Source organism: Palaemon carinicauda, chromosome 7 (genome assembly GCF_036898095.1).
Source record: "Palaemon carinicauda isolate YSFRI2023 chromosome 7, ASM3689809v2, whole genome shotgun sequence".
In the NCBI taxonomy this organism is placed as follows: domain Eukaryota; kingdom Metazoa; phylum Arthropoda; class Malacostraca; order Decapoda; family Palaemonidae; genus Palaemon; species Palaemon carinicauda.
In genome coordinates this window covers 171,212,940-171,230,452 of record NC_090731.1, presented here as the reverse complement: position 1 = coordinate 171,230,452, position 17,513 = coordinate 171,212,940, and the positions used below count along the sequence as shown (strand labels likewise).

The following is a 17,513-nucleotide window of genomic DNA, read 5'->3' as shown; positions in this document are numbered from 1 at the left end:
TTGGGAGGTGTGCAGTCTTCGGAAGACTGCGGCGAGTCCGAACTGACCCAGTGGCTACACCTGGGCCGTTGGACTCGCTCGGAAGGGACCTTGCGCTTGAGAGGTCGTGAGACCTTGGTCCAGCGTTTCTGACGAGAAACTTCTTCCGCAGACGAGGAATGAATGGGCTCACTCGTCTGTTTGTGGGTGGGACGATCTCTGCAAGATACGTCCGCAACCACTGAGGGTACATCTGTACGCTGATCAAGGCCTGTCGAACCCTTTGGTCCTTCGACATTGCTTCTCCCCTGGGCTTGGGAGCTTGCAAGAGGTCCCGGACTGGGAGGACGACTGGCACGAACAGATGCACCCTCATGCGTAACACTGACACTTTTCACAGCACTTGCACTCACTACATTTCCCACTGCACTTTTCTCCTTCAACTCTTTGACGTCGGCTAAGAGTTGATTGCGGTCATTCGCTAATGACTCAACTCGGTCACCAAGAGCCTGAATGGCACGCATCATGTCCGCCATCGAGGGTTGCTGAGAGCTAGTAGAAGGGTCGGGTGTAACCACTACAGGGGAAGGAATAGGTTGAGGGGCATGGGGAGAGGAAAAATCAAAAGAGCGAGAAGAACTCCTGATCCTATCCTTCTCTAGCCTACGTGCATTCTTAAGGAATTCTTGAAAATCGAATTCCGAAAGCCCAGCGCATTCCTCACATCGATCTTCCAATTGACAGGCTTTACCCCTACAATTGGAACAAACGGTGTGAGGATCGATAGAGGCCTTCGGAAGACGCCTAGAACAGTCCCTAGCGCTACACTGCCTGTACTTGGGGACTTGAGTAGGGTCAGACATCTTGAATTAGTCAAAGGGGGAAATCCAAAATCTATCTAAGTTCCAAAATCTAATCAATAAAGCTTGATAAGGTATTGATGATAACTCCTGTACAGCGAAAGCTAATAACTAGAGAGAATACATCACCAAATAGCGTGAAAATCAACTCCAGAAACAACAGCGTATCAAGTAGGTCTTGCCGGTGGCACGACAGAGAGAAAATTGGTTCTTGTTGACAAGAAGTACCTGAGTACCTACTCGACAGATGGCGCTGTTGTTGTACACCCCCACCTGTATAGCGATCGCTGGCGTATCCCGCCCGTAGGTTTTTTCTGTCGGGCAGCAGAGCTGCAGCTACATGATCACCGGGTAAGATTAATATTGAAAAATAAGGGTTAAATAAGAGATCATAAGTTGAAATAATCACCCTTACCGGGTATCTGTGTTTCTTTAGTGTTAGGCACTACCCTTTTCCATTAATCTTTTTTAATTTCCATTAGTCCCGAGTTTTTAAAAAGTATTAAAATGTTTTTAAGGTCTCAAGCAAAAAGTTATACTACCCTAAAAAGTCATCACTATACATCCAAAACTACCGTATTAAGAAATGAAAATTTGGGAGAAATCCAAATAGCAAAACCATTACTTCTATCTCAAGCAGTAAAACAAAATCTGGTTAGAATATATTTTCTTGAGAAACATGAAAGGAACATACCTGTACACACTAACAAAGCACTTCTTGCCAGAGATTGGATCTGTAATATCACCGTAGGGATACACTATCTTCATGACAGAATGTGTAATTTCTTTACTCTTCTGTTCTTGAAGCTCTCTGAAAAAAAGGAAAACTCATTAAACCATCTTTGTACCATAAAAATCTTGGTAAAACTAAAACAGAACAACATGAAATTTATCATTGCACCAAACTTTGAGTCCATTAGGCAATAATGCTTATGATGTGTACACAATTAAGGCCCCAGATCTCTCATCTTGCCAAAGCCTCCACTTCTCTTCACAAACACTACACTACCACCATCTCAGGAGCTGCTTCCAGAGATAGATATATTTACAGATATAAATAAATATTTGTGTGTTTGTGTATGTGTGTATACTGTATAGATACACATCAATTTTCTGGCACACTTGATTCCAAAGCCTTATGGGATTAGTGACTGTCAGACAGAGAAGTCACCTGTTACTAGCTAGTTATACACCTCATTATACTTCTGATAAGCTAATTCTTTACGACATACTTCCTTTATTGCTCAAGAATGATGAACTGATAGAAATGTAAAAACATAAATATAAATTAAATGACTAATTCAAAATTTGAATTGTAAAATATAAAATTATTTCTATTACAGTATTATTGTTGATATTACTAGCGGTTGTTTTTGTACTATATTGTATAGTTTTAAACCATTCAATACATGTATGTTTGTGAACTCGGAACAAAAACAGTATTATTACAATACTTGACAGTACAGTACAGTATATTTGAAATGACAAGGTATAATTTATTTTATCTGAAGGGTTTGGTTGCCCTGTTATCTGTGGTGGAATGCAAAAACAAACCCCAGACCCTTGAATCTTTCTTACCGTCAAATACTCTCCAATTAAAAAATTTCCACTCAATTTATCTCAGCAACTGGACTTGCACAGGAAGGATATTTAAAACAAACTACTATTTTCCATCCATTTCTGAGTGGGGCTATCTTAATGGGGTGAAAGTGTTTGCGTATCACCATGATCAGCAAAGCTATACTAGTCAGGGACACCATTCCTGAGAGCAATATGACTGAAAGCTCTCCACCATCATCAATCCACATTGGCCAGAGCTGTAAAAATAGCCAAACCTCAGACATGTATAAGGACATATTTGAGACATTTGTCCAGCCGTGGTCTAGAAAAGGTTGCATTTGTTGTTGTTGTTATTCTCCATAAACCTATATTTCTTAAAACTAAAATATTTAAACAACAAAACCACAACCAGACATAGAGAAAATACTTAAACCAGACATAAAAATGACAAATTTGTAGGTAATTTGTATTTTTCCTAACTATACAAACCTTAGCTATTTAATACTGTATGGGTAATTACTTTCGGCGTAACTGAAATGACGAGCCATTAGAATTTTAATGAGGATTTACTACCCCACCGCTAGTTAGCGGGGGGTTAGGAAGGGTAGCTTGCTAACCGCCCCCGCCCACCCCCCCTCACACACCTGTGCTGAGCTCACTTTGCTTAAGAGGTAGGACTTCACGGGGGATAGGGCTGGCAGGCAAGTTTGATTAAATAGCTAAGGTTTGTATAGTTAGGAAAAATACAAATTACCTACGAATTTGTCATTTGTTCTGTAACTGAAATACAAACCACGCTATTAATATATGGGTGACTCAACCCTTAGGAAGGGTGGTAAGTCCCGGCCAGTACTGGCTTTTGGCTTTGCCCGGGGACTCAATATCTGAGTGTGTCAGCACTCGATAATAGGGAGTCCCTGCACCTCGCTAGCACCTTGCTATGCAAGGGCTGCGGCCTACGTAAGCTGTGTGTGAAGGTTGAAGAGTGACTCGTCCTAGGAAGTTGACCTGAAGTCCTTTAGATGGAAACTTTAGGCTAGGACTCTCCCAATACAACCTCGTCAGGGTATGGGGACGTGACAGTATTAACTTAATACTAGGAACACAAGGAAACATGGTTTACCTACAGTGGTTTGAGGTCAGCTGTGCAAAGAACCCAGGATGCTGCTTTTCCCAAGAGTGGGGAGGATGAAGAAAAGAATAAGGGTCAGGCATACCTTTTCATTCATGCAGACTAAGACCGGGTAACAATGCCCTCAACCCTCTGCTACTTGTCCATTAAGGAGCCTGAGGTTTAAAACAGCTGTTGTGCAGCCGCCACAGGACCGATAGAGAACGTATCGAGTCTCCTGTGGGTCACGTCTTGCAGGTAGTGGGCTGTGAAGGTCGTCTGACGCTTCCACACCCCTGCTTGTAGAACCTGCGTCACTGAGAAGTTCTTTTTGAAGCCTACGCCCCTGACATCATGTGCTCTGAGGCGACGTGACGAAGGAGGGTCAGGATTCAGGGATAGGTGTATTACCTTACGAATCCATGCCGAGATGGTATTCTTGGTAACCCTCCTCTTCGTCTTCCCAGTGCTCACAAACAATGCCTGCACTTGGGGACGAATTGCTGCTGTTCTTTTAAGATACAGCCTCAGACTCATTACTGGGCAGAGTACGAGATGGTCTGGGTCATCTGTTACAGAACGAAGACTCGAAACCTGGAAAGAGTCAAACCGTGGGTCCGGCACTCCCGGATTCTGGGTCTTAGCAACAAACTCAGGGACGAATCTGAACGTTACCTCCCCCCATCCCCTTGAATGGGCGATGTCATACGAGAGACCATGGAGTTCACTGACTCGCTTGACCGAGGCCAAAGCTAGTAGGAATACCGTCTTCCAAGTCAGGTGGTGATCTGAAGCCTGGCGTAATAGTTCGTAGGGAGGTCTCTTAAGAGACCTGAAAACTCGAACCACGTTCCATGGAGGAGGTTTCACTTCCGACTGAGGGCAGGTAAGTTCATAACTTCGTATGAGTAGGGAAAGTTCCAGCGAAGAAGAAATGTCCACTCCTTTGAGCCTGAAGGCTAGACTTGAGGCTGAGCGATAGCCTTTCACTGCCGAGACTGAAAGGCGCATTTCTTCTCGCAAATACACGAAGAACTCCGCTATTGCTGGAATAGTGGTATCGAGTGGAGAGATACCCCTTCCATGACACCAACCACAGAAAACTCTCCACTTTGCCTGGTAGACCCCTGCGGATGACCTTCGCAGGTATCCAGACATCCTCTTCGCAACTTGTTGCGAAAAACCTCTCTCTGCGAGGAGATGCTGGATAGTCTCCAGGCGTGAAGTCGAAGCGAAGCTACGGCTTTATGAAAGATGTTGGCGTGTGGTTGTTTGAATAGCTCGTGTCGTGGAGGGAGTTCTCTCGGAAGTTCCGTTAGGAGTTGCAGAAGGTCCGGAAACCATTCCGCATGATGCCATAGCAGAATTATTAGGGTCATCGAGAGACTGACCGATATTCTGGTCTTGTTGAGTACCCTCCTCATCAGACAGAACGGGGGAAAGGCGTAAACGTCGATGTTGTCCCACCGTTGTTGAAAGGCATCTTGCCAAAGTGCCCTGGGATCCGGGACTAGGGAGCAGTACAGCGGAAGCTTGAAGTTCAACGCTGTAGCGAACAGATCCACAGTGGGAGAACCCCACAAAGTCAGGACTTTGTTGGCTACTAGATGATCCAAAGACCACTCGGTACAGGACTTTGTTGGCTACTAGATGATCCAAAGACCACTCGGTACTCGCTATCTGAGACGCTCTGCTCAGACTGTCGGCGAGCACATTCCTCTTGCCTGGAATGAAGCGAGCCGATAGTGGAATAGAGTGGACTTCGGTCCATCTCAGTATCTCTACTGCAAGATGGGATAGCTGCTCTGAAAAGGTACCTCCCTGCTTGTTGATGTAAGCCACTACTGTGGTGTTGTCGCTCATCACCACCACAGAGTGACCCGCCAGGTATTGTTGGAACTGTTGAAGAGCCAGGAATACGGCCTTCATTTCTAGCAGATTTATATGGAGGCACTTTTCTGATTCTGATCACAGGCCTGTGGTCGTGTGGTGCAGAACGTGGGCCCCCTACCCTTTCTTTGAAGCGTCCGAAAACAGCATCAAATCTGGGGGGAGGACAAGAAGATCCACTCCCTTTCGTAGGTTCTCGTCTGTCACCCACCACTGAAGGTCCGTCTGTTCCGCAGGACCCATCGGGATCATGACGTCCGGGGAATCGTGTCCTTGATTCCACCGGGACTTGAGTCGCCAATGTAGAGATCTCATTCTGAGGCGACCGTTGGGAACTAGACGGGCCAGGGATGAGAGGTGGCCGAGGAGACGTAACCACGATTGGGCTGGGAGTTCCTCTCGTCTGAGGAAAGGACTCGCGACCCTCCTCAGCCTTGCTATCCTGTAGTCTGATGGGAAGGCTTTGTGGAGATTGGTGTCTATTATCATGCCTAGATATACCAGTCTCTGAGTAGGTAGCAGAGAAGACTTCTCGAGATTTACCAAGATCCCCAGATCTTAGCAAAGTCTCAGAAGTTCGTCTCGGTGTCGAAGAAGGGCAGACTCCGAGTCTGCTAGGATCAGCCAGTCGTCCAGATAACGGAGGAGACGGATGCTGATCCTGTGTGCCCACGATGATATCAGGGTGAACACTCTGGTGAAAACCTGAGGTGCTGTGGAGAGACCGAAGCACAGCACCTTGAACTGGTAGATCTTGTTGTCTAGGCAGGATCTTAAGTACTTCCTTGAAGACGGATGGACTGGGATCTGGAAGTGTGCATCCTTCAGATCCAGTGTACACATGAAGTCTTGAGGTCCCACTGCAAGTCTGACCGTGTCTGCCGTCTCCATGCTGAACGGGGTCTGCTTGACAAACCTGTTCAGAGCTGAGAAGTCGATGACTGGTCTCCAGCCTCCAGACGCCTTCTTTACAAGAAAGAGTCGACTGAAGCAGCTTGGGGACCCGTCGACGACCTCTTGGAGAGCGCCCTTCTTCAACATGGTCTCGACTTCTGCCCGAAGGGCTTGCCCCTTGGCAATCCCATAGCAAGGGAGCTCAACGACACTGGATCCGCTGTCAGGGGAGGTAGAGATGTTATGAACGGGACGCGATATCCTTGACTGATTACGGAAATCGTCCAGGAATCGGGCCCGAGTTCCTACCACCTGCTTGCGCAACTTTGCAGGCATCTCCCTACTTGTGGACATGCAGGGGGACTGCCAATCCTAGCGTTTGCGGCCTCGGCCACTCCCCCTAGGATTTTTCCCTCCCCTGGAGGACTTTTTGCCTTTCTTGTCTTTGATATGAAAGGGCTTTGACACCGTTGTCTTCGCTGCCGTTACCTGTTTCGTCGTCTTGGTAGGACGTGGTTGCTGGGTTGCTGGAGGTTTATAGGGCTTAGATGTTAAAGCCCTCTGCAGGAGTGTGTCTCGGTGTTGGGGACTTTCTGGTGGAACCTCTCGACACTTCAAGATGGTGTTAGCCCACAAATTCGAGACTTTGTGGGCTAGAAACTTGATGGTACGAGTGCCTGAGAGTAGAAATGTCTCCATGGCCTTCCAGGTACTTTCCTTGGACAGGTCCTCGGATCGTAGCAGGATGCCTTGAGACCCTAGCCAGATGTCCAGCCACAAAATTGCCTGCATGGCACAATTCGCTACCTTCTCCTGGCTGAGGATCTCCGTAGCCGAGAAAGCCACCTGCCGGGTGGAGAGTCTCTCGAGAGGGACTCCCTTGGTAAGCTCTTCCAAAGATGGTGCAAAGGAAGAGCTAGACAAGTCTCATCCATGATCTCGAAGTACCTCCTCTGATGGACACGAGGAGGCGGGAGGAGTTTGTTCCCGGCGCTGGACCGGCTGGAGGAGGCAAGCTCGGAGAGCTGGCCCTCGACCTTATCTCTGGCACTCTTAACCCCTTGGGACCAAGGCAGAGCCGCACTGGCCTTAGCGGGTTTCTGAGTACCAAAGACTCGGTCCAGGACCGTGTCCTTGCCCTCACGAGGAGAAATCTCTGGATCCGAGAACCCGTTGAGATACCTCATGAGGGTCAGAACTTGCCAGAAAGCGTGTTCTGACTCCTGAAGCTCCCCTCCTGAAGGGCTGGCAGCGAAGTCTCCTGTCCCCGAAGGCTCTTCTCGGGGGGACTCGTGGACGTTCTCCGAGGGCTTGGTTGGCTCTGGTTTAATCCTCGAGGACGACTTCGGAACTGTCTTGGTGGGAGGCTTTTCTCCACCCCTACCCGAGAGGACTTCTCTGCGCGAGGTGGGGTTTCCCTCATTGGTGCGATGGGGGAACGCCTCACCTCACGGGACTCCCGAGGACGGGAAATCCTCGTCCGAAGGGGAGGGAGAGAAAGTCTGGGGGGGGAGGGAGCCTTCCTCAAAGACTTCCGAGGAGTCAACTTCGCCCTTGGAGAAGTTACCACTTCCACTCCTCCTCTCTTCCTCTTCAGGGGAGTCGAGACTGCCACTGCTTTGTGTCCCAGTTCAGAGAGAACAGGCTTGAAAGCCTGTACGACCACTCTGACGAGGGACCCAAACCAGGGCTGTCGACCGACAGCTGCGCTGTAAGAAACTCCCTCTGGAGGGAAGGGGATCGTTCAATCCCTAGGAGGAGTTACCAAAGCAGGGTCGGCCTGAGAAGAAGAAAGCAAGTTCCTGGACCTGTCTGGAGAAATCCCTCCCTCCGGCGAGCGCGCTGTTCTGCGCTTGCGGGGGGGGGGGGGGGGGGGGGGGGGGCGCGATGACGGTGACCTAGCTGTGCGTCGTCCAACAGCCTCGTGTGGGAACGCGATCGCGCTGGTGGTCGCGCTGGTGGTCGCACTGGAGGTAGCGCTGGCGCGATGGAATTCCGCCTAAATCACGCTTGGGCGATTGCTCGCGCGTATGCGATAGCACGTGGATGAGCGATGGCGCGCGTGGGCAATCGATGGCACGCAGGTGAGGGCGCACGTGGGCGAACGATGGCGTGCGTCGGCGAACGATGGCGTGCGTCGGCGAACGATGGCGTGCGTCGGCGAACGATGGCGTGCGTCGGCGAACGATGGCATGCGTCGGCGAACGATGGCGTGCGTCGGCGAACGATGGCGTGCGTCGGCGAACGATGGCGCGCAGGGACGCGTTCTGAAGATAGCGGCGAGCGTGCAGCAGGCTGAATAAGCACTCGCACGCGTGAAGGCGATTGTTCGCGCGCGCGCGCGGGCGCACAGGATCATGTTGAGCCCGTAAGGGCGAACACGTTGGGCGCGCGCGCAGGGGAAATATCCCTTGCGCGCATGAGGGAGCACATCTTGAACTGCAACAGGTGGGCGTGCAGGGCGCGCGATGGAGACGATGCTGGAGAGCGCCGACTCGCAGGGGAAGAGCTCATCTTCCCCTTTGCGCCCAGATCCGAAGATCGTGGGCGCGCAGGAGAACGTTGGCACACAGGCGAGAGCTGGCGCGTCGGAGAATGCTGGCGCGTAGGCGAGCGCTGCCGCGCAGGCAATCATGGGCGCGCATCAGGAAGAGGGCGCGCAGTGGCGCGCTGGCGCACAGGTGAGCGCTGACGAGCAGGTGAGCGCTGGCGCGCAGGAGAGCGCTGGCGCACTCTAACCGGAACTGGAGTGCACTTGCGCGCAGTAGGAGATTGATGGCGCACAGGGGATACCTGGCGCGTAAGGGACTTAGTCTCTAGGAGAGAAAGTCCCTTGTGCCCCGAGGGGACCGATGTCCGCTTGAAAACGGGATGCGTGGGCGCCCACAGCGCATCAGCGGCCAGTAACGGCGATGGCAGGTCAGGCGGGAGGAAGGTCGGTGCGTCCTTTGCAAGGACGACCTTCCACCGAAGGAGATCGCGAACGATCTGCAGAGAGGTCCAGGGATGTAGCTGGCAGGGTCGGTGATCGACAAAGAGGTTCCTCTGCGGCGGACTGCGGGGATGACAAGACGAAGAGGCGCCTCTTTACGCCCTTGTGGGGCGAGGGAAGGCCTCTATGGCGAAGAGGAAGGCGAGCTTTGCGCCTTATATGCCCTCTGGGGGCAGTAGGATCAGCAAGCTGACCAGCAGTCCTCCGAAGAAGAGTCTCTGTCAGTGAACTCCTCCGAGGGGGAGAATCACCAGCAGGAGAGACCGTTGGACTTAGTTCCTCCCTCGAAGGATATTCGGAGGTGGGAACTAAGCCTTCAGCTATATCAGGAGCAGAGGTTTGACTTAACTCGTCAAAAGCCTCTGCCACAACAACGTCGACGATAGACAGAGGATTGACCTCTGTTAAGTCGGCTACTGTTTCACAGCTGCTCCTAACTTGATCATGTCAAACAGGGCTTCCTTGGAGGGCGAACCCTGAAGCCCCAAGGAAGCCCAAAGCTGTAACAAATCATGGTTAGAAACATTAACATTGACATCAGAATAAATATCCTCCCCCAGGGGAGGAGGAGGAGCTGCCTCACTATGGGAGGCAACTCCCTCTCCCAAACCCCAAGATCGGTCAACAGAACTGCGGCCTACGCTACTACTCGACAGTTTGTCAGAAGAAACCGATCGAGTGGGAGCTTCGGAAGAGGTTTGGGGCACGGAAGAAGCAGCCTTGGGTTTTTCCCCCTTCAAAGAACTCTTCGAAGGAGAAATATCCCTTTTGGACTTCTTCTTCCAGCGCCGGGAAAACCTCTCCCACTGGGAGGTAGACCACTCCCCACACTCACCACATACATTATCTCTATCACACCGTTGGCCCCTACAAAAAGGACATAAGGTCTGAGGGTCCGTTTCGACTGCCGATATATAAGTCCCACAAGGGCGGTCAGGTAAACTGGGACACTTCCGCATCACAGAGGCCAACTTCACAAACACTCTGTAGAAAAGAAAAAGCAGACAAAAGATCAGTCAAACTGGCTGTCAGTAAGGCGAGGGTGACAGTGGACACGTCCGTCTAGCACCCGAGCCGATAGCAAAGTGAGCTCAGCACAGGTGTGTGAGGGGGGGGTAACAAGCTACCCTCCCTACTCCCCCGCTAACTAGCGGTGGGATAGTAAACCCTCGTTAAAATTCTAATGGCTCATCATTTCAGCTACTCTGAAAGTAATTACCCATATTAAATAGCGTGGTTTGTATTTCAGTTACGGAACAAATTGATCTTTCACATCACTAGCCAGGGGATGGCCTCTGAACACATACTTAAGTATTAAAATGGAAGACTGTAAACAATAATAATTGAAAGTTCACAACTATAAAGAATAAACTTTACTCACTTTATCAAAACAATGTCTCCAACTTTGCATTTCTGCTCAGGATCATGGGCAAAATAGTATGCAAAATCTGAAAAATACTGAGAGAGAGAGAGATTTTACTCAATATATATAAAAAAAGCAAGACATACAATGACATTAGGCAAAATAAAAAATTTCACAATATAATTCATTTCAACACTTACCCAATATTTATACTCTACAAGTTTAAAACATGAACCCTGGTCACAATAAGCAAATAAGTTTTCCTGGATTTAAACTATTCTCCCAAAGAGCTGAGCCCTTTCTCACAACCTTCATAACTTTGATTTTGACCCAAATAGAACCATTGAAATAAATTCTATAAATTAAATACTTTATTTCAATTTATCTTCTTAAATATTCATGAATACATTTAGTAGGGATAATGGTAAACTTGGAGGGCTATAGTTAAGATTCATCTCAAGGATCTTAAAATGAAAGAAAAATGCCTTGAATGGTTCTAACCTGTAAGTCTGGCTTCTACTACTTTGACTTGTTGCAGTCTCAGGATGGAGACAAGTGTCGTGAGGTTTGACGTACTATGGACCAGAATTGAACACACTTCTTCATGACACCAATACTCAATACAATGAAATTAACACTAAATCTTAATAATCAACTACAAACAAATCTCAAGACTTTACATTACACATAAATATACCATAACACCATGATACTGTTTCTTTATCCTGCGTAAAATCATTATTAAACTGCCCAATACAATAATCGATATACTGATAATCACCAAAGCAGTAGACACACTAAAGAAGGTCCAAGCAAGTATTAATCATCCTCTATGTACCCTTCTTTACATATATTCCTATGTGACACCATAAGTGACACTTTTTTTTTAAAAGGGCCAATACTGCAGTACTCGTACATCCTGACATATACAAACACATGAAACTTCCTGGCATGTTTTGACAATATCTAAAGAAGTCTACATTCTATTCTTGGAAAAAATGGGCGCACACCACCTGGTCCCAGCCAATCAGCACTGGGGGTCACAAAAAAAGGGAAATGTAAGGGAAATCACCCACACTTAGATCAGCTCAACACTCCTAAAAACAAGACAATTGGGGGAATAAACATCAGTGGGGTAATCCATTTAAAATCAGGTGCATTCCCCTGTCAGCCCTTTCTCACTGCATTGAGTACTGTAAATCAGATGTCCCTCCAGCCTTACAGCAATTAAAATACACTACTGTATACATTGAGACTGGTACAGGATGTTTGAGGGCCGGTTTTGATGAGATATTGGATGGTCTAAGGGGTTTCAAAAACCCTTTTTCGTATAGCAAATGGTGGAAAGTATCCATCCGGTCAGATAAAATACAATTAGCTTTTGGTGTAGCTGGGGCTGTTTGAGCAGATCTCTCCTTGGAGATAGCCATGGACAGCTCTTTTGTTCATCTTTCCAATGACGAACTGAGATAACAGGATGCAGCCAACATGAGTGTGGACCATTGTGGAAGTTCTCTCTGGACCCTGACTAATAGTGCTTGCTAACAAATAGGGATACCACTCAGTATGAGACCATCTGGGTTGCCACCTGGGTCACCCGTAGTCCTGGCATAATTACCACTCGGTTGATTAACAGGTAAATCAGGCTGAACAGAGTTAAAGCGTACGCGTCCAAGTGATGCCATTGTGGTTGGAAAGTGTCATTGAACACAGCCTAGGGGAGCTTTCTGTTTAGCCGTGTGGCACATAGGTCGCTCCCTAGGGAACCCCACAGGACAAGAAGCCTCTCCGCTATGCAAGGATGTAGAGAACAATACGAGCCTATAACCTGTCCTTGGCGACTGAGTATGTCTGCTAATGCATTCTTTTTACCCGGAATGTATCTGGCTGACAACTCTAGGGCATGGAATGTCACCCAGATGTACATCTGCTTCATCAGCTTGCAAAGAGGGTGCGAGTTCATGCCCCCCTGTTTGTTGATGTAGGCCACTACGGTGGTGGTTTTACCCATCAACATTAACGAGCGCCACCTAGAATGTTTTTGGAATGCATGGGCAGCTTGCATTTCGAGGATGCTGACGTGCAGATGCATTTCTTCTCGTGACCAAAAACCTGAGACAACTAGGCAAGGTTTTTCTTATTCAGCCACCAGGTAAGATTTGCCCGAGCCTCCTGTTCCATCGGAACAGGTAAGAAGTGATCCTTCAAACACCACTGAAGAGATCTCTTGTGGATGCATACGTGTGGAACGAGTTTCTGGGGCAAGGAAAAGTGGATGAGAAAAGACTGGCACTGCTGAGCTGATAATTCTGCCTTGGACAGAAACGGTCGCCAACCTCCTTGAGACTGCTGATGTGATCGACTTTCGCTGCTCGGGTATGAGATTAAACTTCTCCAAGTTTATCACAATCCCCAGATGGTGACAAAATGAAAGAATCAATCTCGATCCAGAAGCAACTGCCTTTAAGAGGAGGTCAGGATCAACCAATCATCGTGAGACAACATCAGCAGACACATACCTTGCGAGTGGACCCAAGTGGCTACCAAGGTGAACACCTGGGGAGCAGTAGACTGTTTGAAGTATAGAGCCTTGAACTGGTACTCTACAGTAGAGGAAGGAGCGGAGGTACTTTCGAGAGGACTAATGTATGGGCACTTGTAATTATGTGACCTTTGGGTCCACTGGAAGCATTTTGTCTCCCTGTCTGATGGAATACTGCACAAACCATGCCATTTCCATTGTAAACTTTATTTGTTGAGCAAACTTGTTCAGAGGAGAGGTTAATGACCAGTCGCCAGTCCCCAGTTGACTTCCCCAACGACTTTGAGAGCATTCTTCTCCAACATCCCTCCAACCACTGTCTCCAAGGCCAGGGCTTTCAACAATATTGGAGGATCGGACAAGAATTCTATCACTAGGTGAGACAGGCTGGGCTCACAGTCATGAAAGGGTAGTAGGTAACTATTGTGAAGGACACTTAATACCCACGGTTCGGCCCTGTGTCTCAGCCAGGTTGCCAAATGTCAAGACAGGCATCGTCCTACTTCCATCAACGTCCACCTTTTCCTTAACAAGTACGAATTTCATACTTTACATCCATCACTACAGCAATCAGCAGCTAGCATTCATTTTCTGTTAGAAAAATAAAAATGACAAATTGGATAAAAGCACAAAGAAACGTCTGGATTTGTGACCGAAATTCAAAGTGAGGCTCTCCGGACAGGTGGTGGAACGGGGCTATCTTGTTAATGAATTCAACAGCTGTTCCAGCTTCCGCCAAAATCATCTCCCTATTTGAAGGACGAATGTTTGTATTTTGCGTAGGTATAATTACCGTTTAACCTTACGTGTATTATTCAGGCACTACAATGTTTGACAAATAAAAATAATTCCTTGCATCACTTTTGGTACACAAAGGGGTATGGTTTACCCCCATAAGTAAGGACACTGCTCAAGTAGTTTGTAGTTCGGTTGACCAACTTGTCTATTTTCAACTGTATCACAATTGTGTATAGAATACAAATGGCTAGCATGATCTAAAACCTATTACAGTAATATGATTTCACTTGAACAATCAGGATTATTTTAAAACCAACCAAATTTATATAAGACCATAAAATTTCACAAGTCAGACAGAGCTATTTTCCTTGACACAATTACCTAGCTCCCATGGTTACTACAACTGGCTATAGATGTCATTCAACTCAGTTGATAATCTAAAATGACCTAAAGGGACCCAACTTGACATGGCCTATTGCTCAAGAATAAGTTTTACATTACGTTAGGAACCTCATTAGGGTTTGTCTTTGCGCTTGTTTCACTTTTAAAATGTTGCTTTCAGTCATAATTTCTAGATTTTAAGTGTCTCTAATTTGAAAAATAAGATTTCTGCCAAATATTTTCATCAAAATTTTCCCAAGATGATCGATATGAAAATCTAACCTGAATACATCGTAAACTAATGATAAAAGAAGTGCTCAGAACATCTTAACGGTACCAGATAAGTATTGTTCCCATTGAGATTTCGTTTTTTGGCAATTCATTGCGGGTAAAAATGCCTTAGAGTCTTTTCTCTTTTTGTTCTGACCTGTGGGTATGGTAAATATACAAAAACATGACTGATTCCTTTGTTTCTGTCTTCAGCAACTTCAAATAATATAAGTTCAACAATATATGTTTACTTATATTTGTGGTATCTGTTGTTCATCTTAAAGTCTTAACGGCAAAACACTAACTGCTGTACCAAATGTGCGAAGGATGTACCACTTACCAGAACAGCGGGTAAATGTGCAAATCGTTGGGTCACAAGGCCTGCTACTTGCATAGAAAAAGGAAATCCTAACGAACAATATCCCCCCCCCCCTTACACAACAGTTTCCTTACCTACGAGTACGACGGGAGAAGCTAACTTAAAAAACCCACCTAACCTATGCTAAAAGCCGTGTAATTACCCGGGGGGGGGGGGGGGGGGGGGGGTGCCCGGACCCCCCCCTTACACAACATATTTAAGATCCGAAGACCATTTCCAGACGTTTCTATTCTATACAAGATAACAGTCGGAGCGATAATAAGCAAATTAGGACGCTTGGCCGTAGCGCTACAAACTACCCGCAAAATTTCTACACAAGAACACCACCTAACCTAACCTACAAGCTGTGTCCTTACCTATTTACCTAACCCAAGGGGGGGGGGGAATAATCCGGCCTGCGACCCACCTTTCATTGCCATATTCTTAGCCGGCCGTCATCATGCATACAGGTGGCCGCTTACATGCATGCACCCCTAAATAGTTAATGTCTGACCAAACTAAAGGCCCTTTGTATATTAGCGGCCAGTTCTTCCAACTATCATAAAACATGGACACCAACTGACCAAAACTTTCCCCCACCTAACCTAACCTGCAAAACGTGTCCTTACCTACTAACCTAACAGGGGGGGGGGGCGTAACGGCCCCTGGAACCCCACTTACACTGCCGAATTCTTAGTCAGCCATCACCATATATACAGGTGGCCGCTTACATAAATACACCCTTAAGGAGTTAAAACCTGACCAAACCAATAATATTTGCCCAAAAATGCATATATAAAATAATCAAATAAGGCTATACACCATATCCTACGACAGATGACAAATTCGACTATTGTCGGAAATCTCGATTGCCTAGCTTACCATAAATACCCCTAATGAAATCTCGATTGCCTAGCTTACCATAAATACCCCTAATGAAATCTCGATTGCCTACCTAACTATAGATACCCCTAATGAAATCTCGATTGCCTACCTTATCATAGATACATTTAATGTTGGTAAATATTAAATTTAATAGTATAATAAAGGATATTAGCCCTAATATACATTAATAATCTTACCATGTTCAAATAATCGTCAAATTTCATCCGTTTCACTCTAACTTTGGTCGCATCTTTAGCAGTGTGGGCGAAACACTCCCCAAGTAACATTAGGCTTTTAGAAGCCACTCTAGCCATGGCTCCTTATTATAAAGATTAGTTTTCCAGGCTTAATTAAGCAACGGTTGTTATAACACTTCACTGGTTGTAGTTGAATTGTTGGTGTTTACACTGCCGGGAGACTCGAGTACAGGGTTGCCAGATTATTTCGACTGGATTATCGTACATAAGCCTTAGAATTGTCGTTTTTCAACCAAAATTATCATACACAGTTTCAATATAATTATTAAGGAGTTACATGATTGACTTATTTCAAAATATTTTAGTATAATTGTTAAATTAAACACTTATGTATATACCTAAGGTATGTATCGTACATCGTACTGGACCTAAAATAACCGTACATGTAGGATAATTATCGTATGAATGGCACCCCTGCTCGAGACACAACATATGACAGTAGTAGTACGAAACAGAAATCAGATGGAGTACGTCTTTATAACGGCTCACTGTTTTGATCTAATTACACAAAATGTGGGAGCTTCCTTTTTTTTTTTTTTTTTTGCTAATTAAGTTCTCTCCATAGCTTAAGAACGTAACTGAATATCTTTATTAAGCACTGTAATAAGGATATCTACGAAATTTATCCATTTTTTAGTTTCCTTTTAATGGATCTTTCACTATAAGATGAAGAGTGCAGTAAACTTTTCTTTTTCTTTTTTTTTTTTTTGCTAATTAAGTTTTCCCCATACCTTAAGAACGTAACTAAATACCTTTATTAAGCACTTTAACAAGTAAATCTACGAAATTTATTAACTTTTTTAGTTTCCTTTTAATGGGACTTTCACTATAAGTTGTAGAGTACAGTAAACTGTATGCTAAAAGTGTCATTTTTCATTAGTGAATAAACTTTCAGTAAATTTTCCTTTAAAATTGACATACATAAAGGGCTTCATCATACATATTCAAAATAGCCTGACAATTGACATTAATGCTATACCAACTTTCTTCTGCAGTAGACTAGTATACATTAATAGCTTTACAACTATTACTAAAACAACTACACTTATTAATTTCATAAGAAATCATGATAAAAGACTTTTTCAATATTGTGATGATGGTTTACCTTTCCTTGATTTATCTATATGCCATTAGTGCGATAATTATTGCAATGGTTTCCTCATATTTTGTTTCAATAGATATACTGTATATAGATAAGGATTTGCTTTACCAATACTCATTTATTTTTTCCTTCTCAATTTCTAAGATTTTCCCTATAACTATTATTATTACTTGTCAAGCTACAACCCTAGTTGTAAAACAAGGATGCTATAAGCCCAGGGGCTCCAACAAGGAAAACAGCCCAGTGAGGAAAAGAAAAAAAAAATGAAATATCCAAATTACAGTAACATTAAAATAAATATTTCCTGAATATAGTACAAAAAACTTCAACA

The 17,513-nt window shown here is 45.7% G+C and overlaps 1 protein-coding gene across 1 annotated transcript in view; it reads right to left on the bottom strand.

Annotated features, from left to right (window-relative positions):
* Window positions 1-16,262, bottom strand: part of mRpS17 (mitochondrial ribosomal protein S17) — a 33,467-nt gene extending 17,205 nt beyond the window's left edge. Inside the window, exons 1-3 of the mRNA XM_068377169.1 lie at window positions 16,021-16,262; window positions 10,668-10,744; window positions 1,534-1,650 (exon numbers count right to left, since the gene is read on the bottom strand). Coding sequence (XP_068233270.1) covers window positions 1,534-1,650; window positions 10,668-10,744; window positions 16,021-16,137 — 311 coding nt within the window. The 5' untranslated portion in view covers window positions 16,138-16,262. The remainder of the gene's footprint in view (window positions 1-1,533; window positions 1,651-10,667; window positions 10,745-16,020) is intronic.
* Window positions 16,263-17,513: the final 1,251 nt, after the last annotated feature.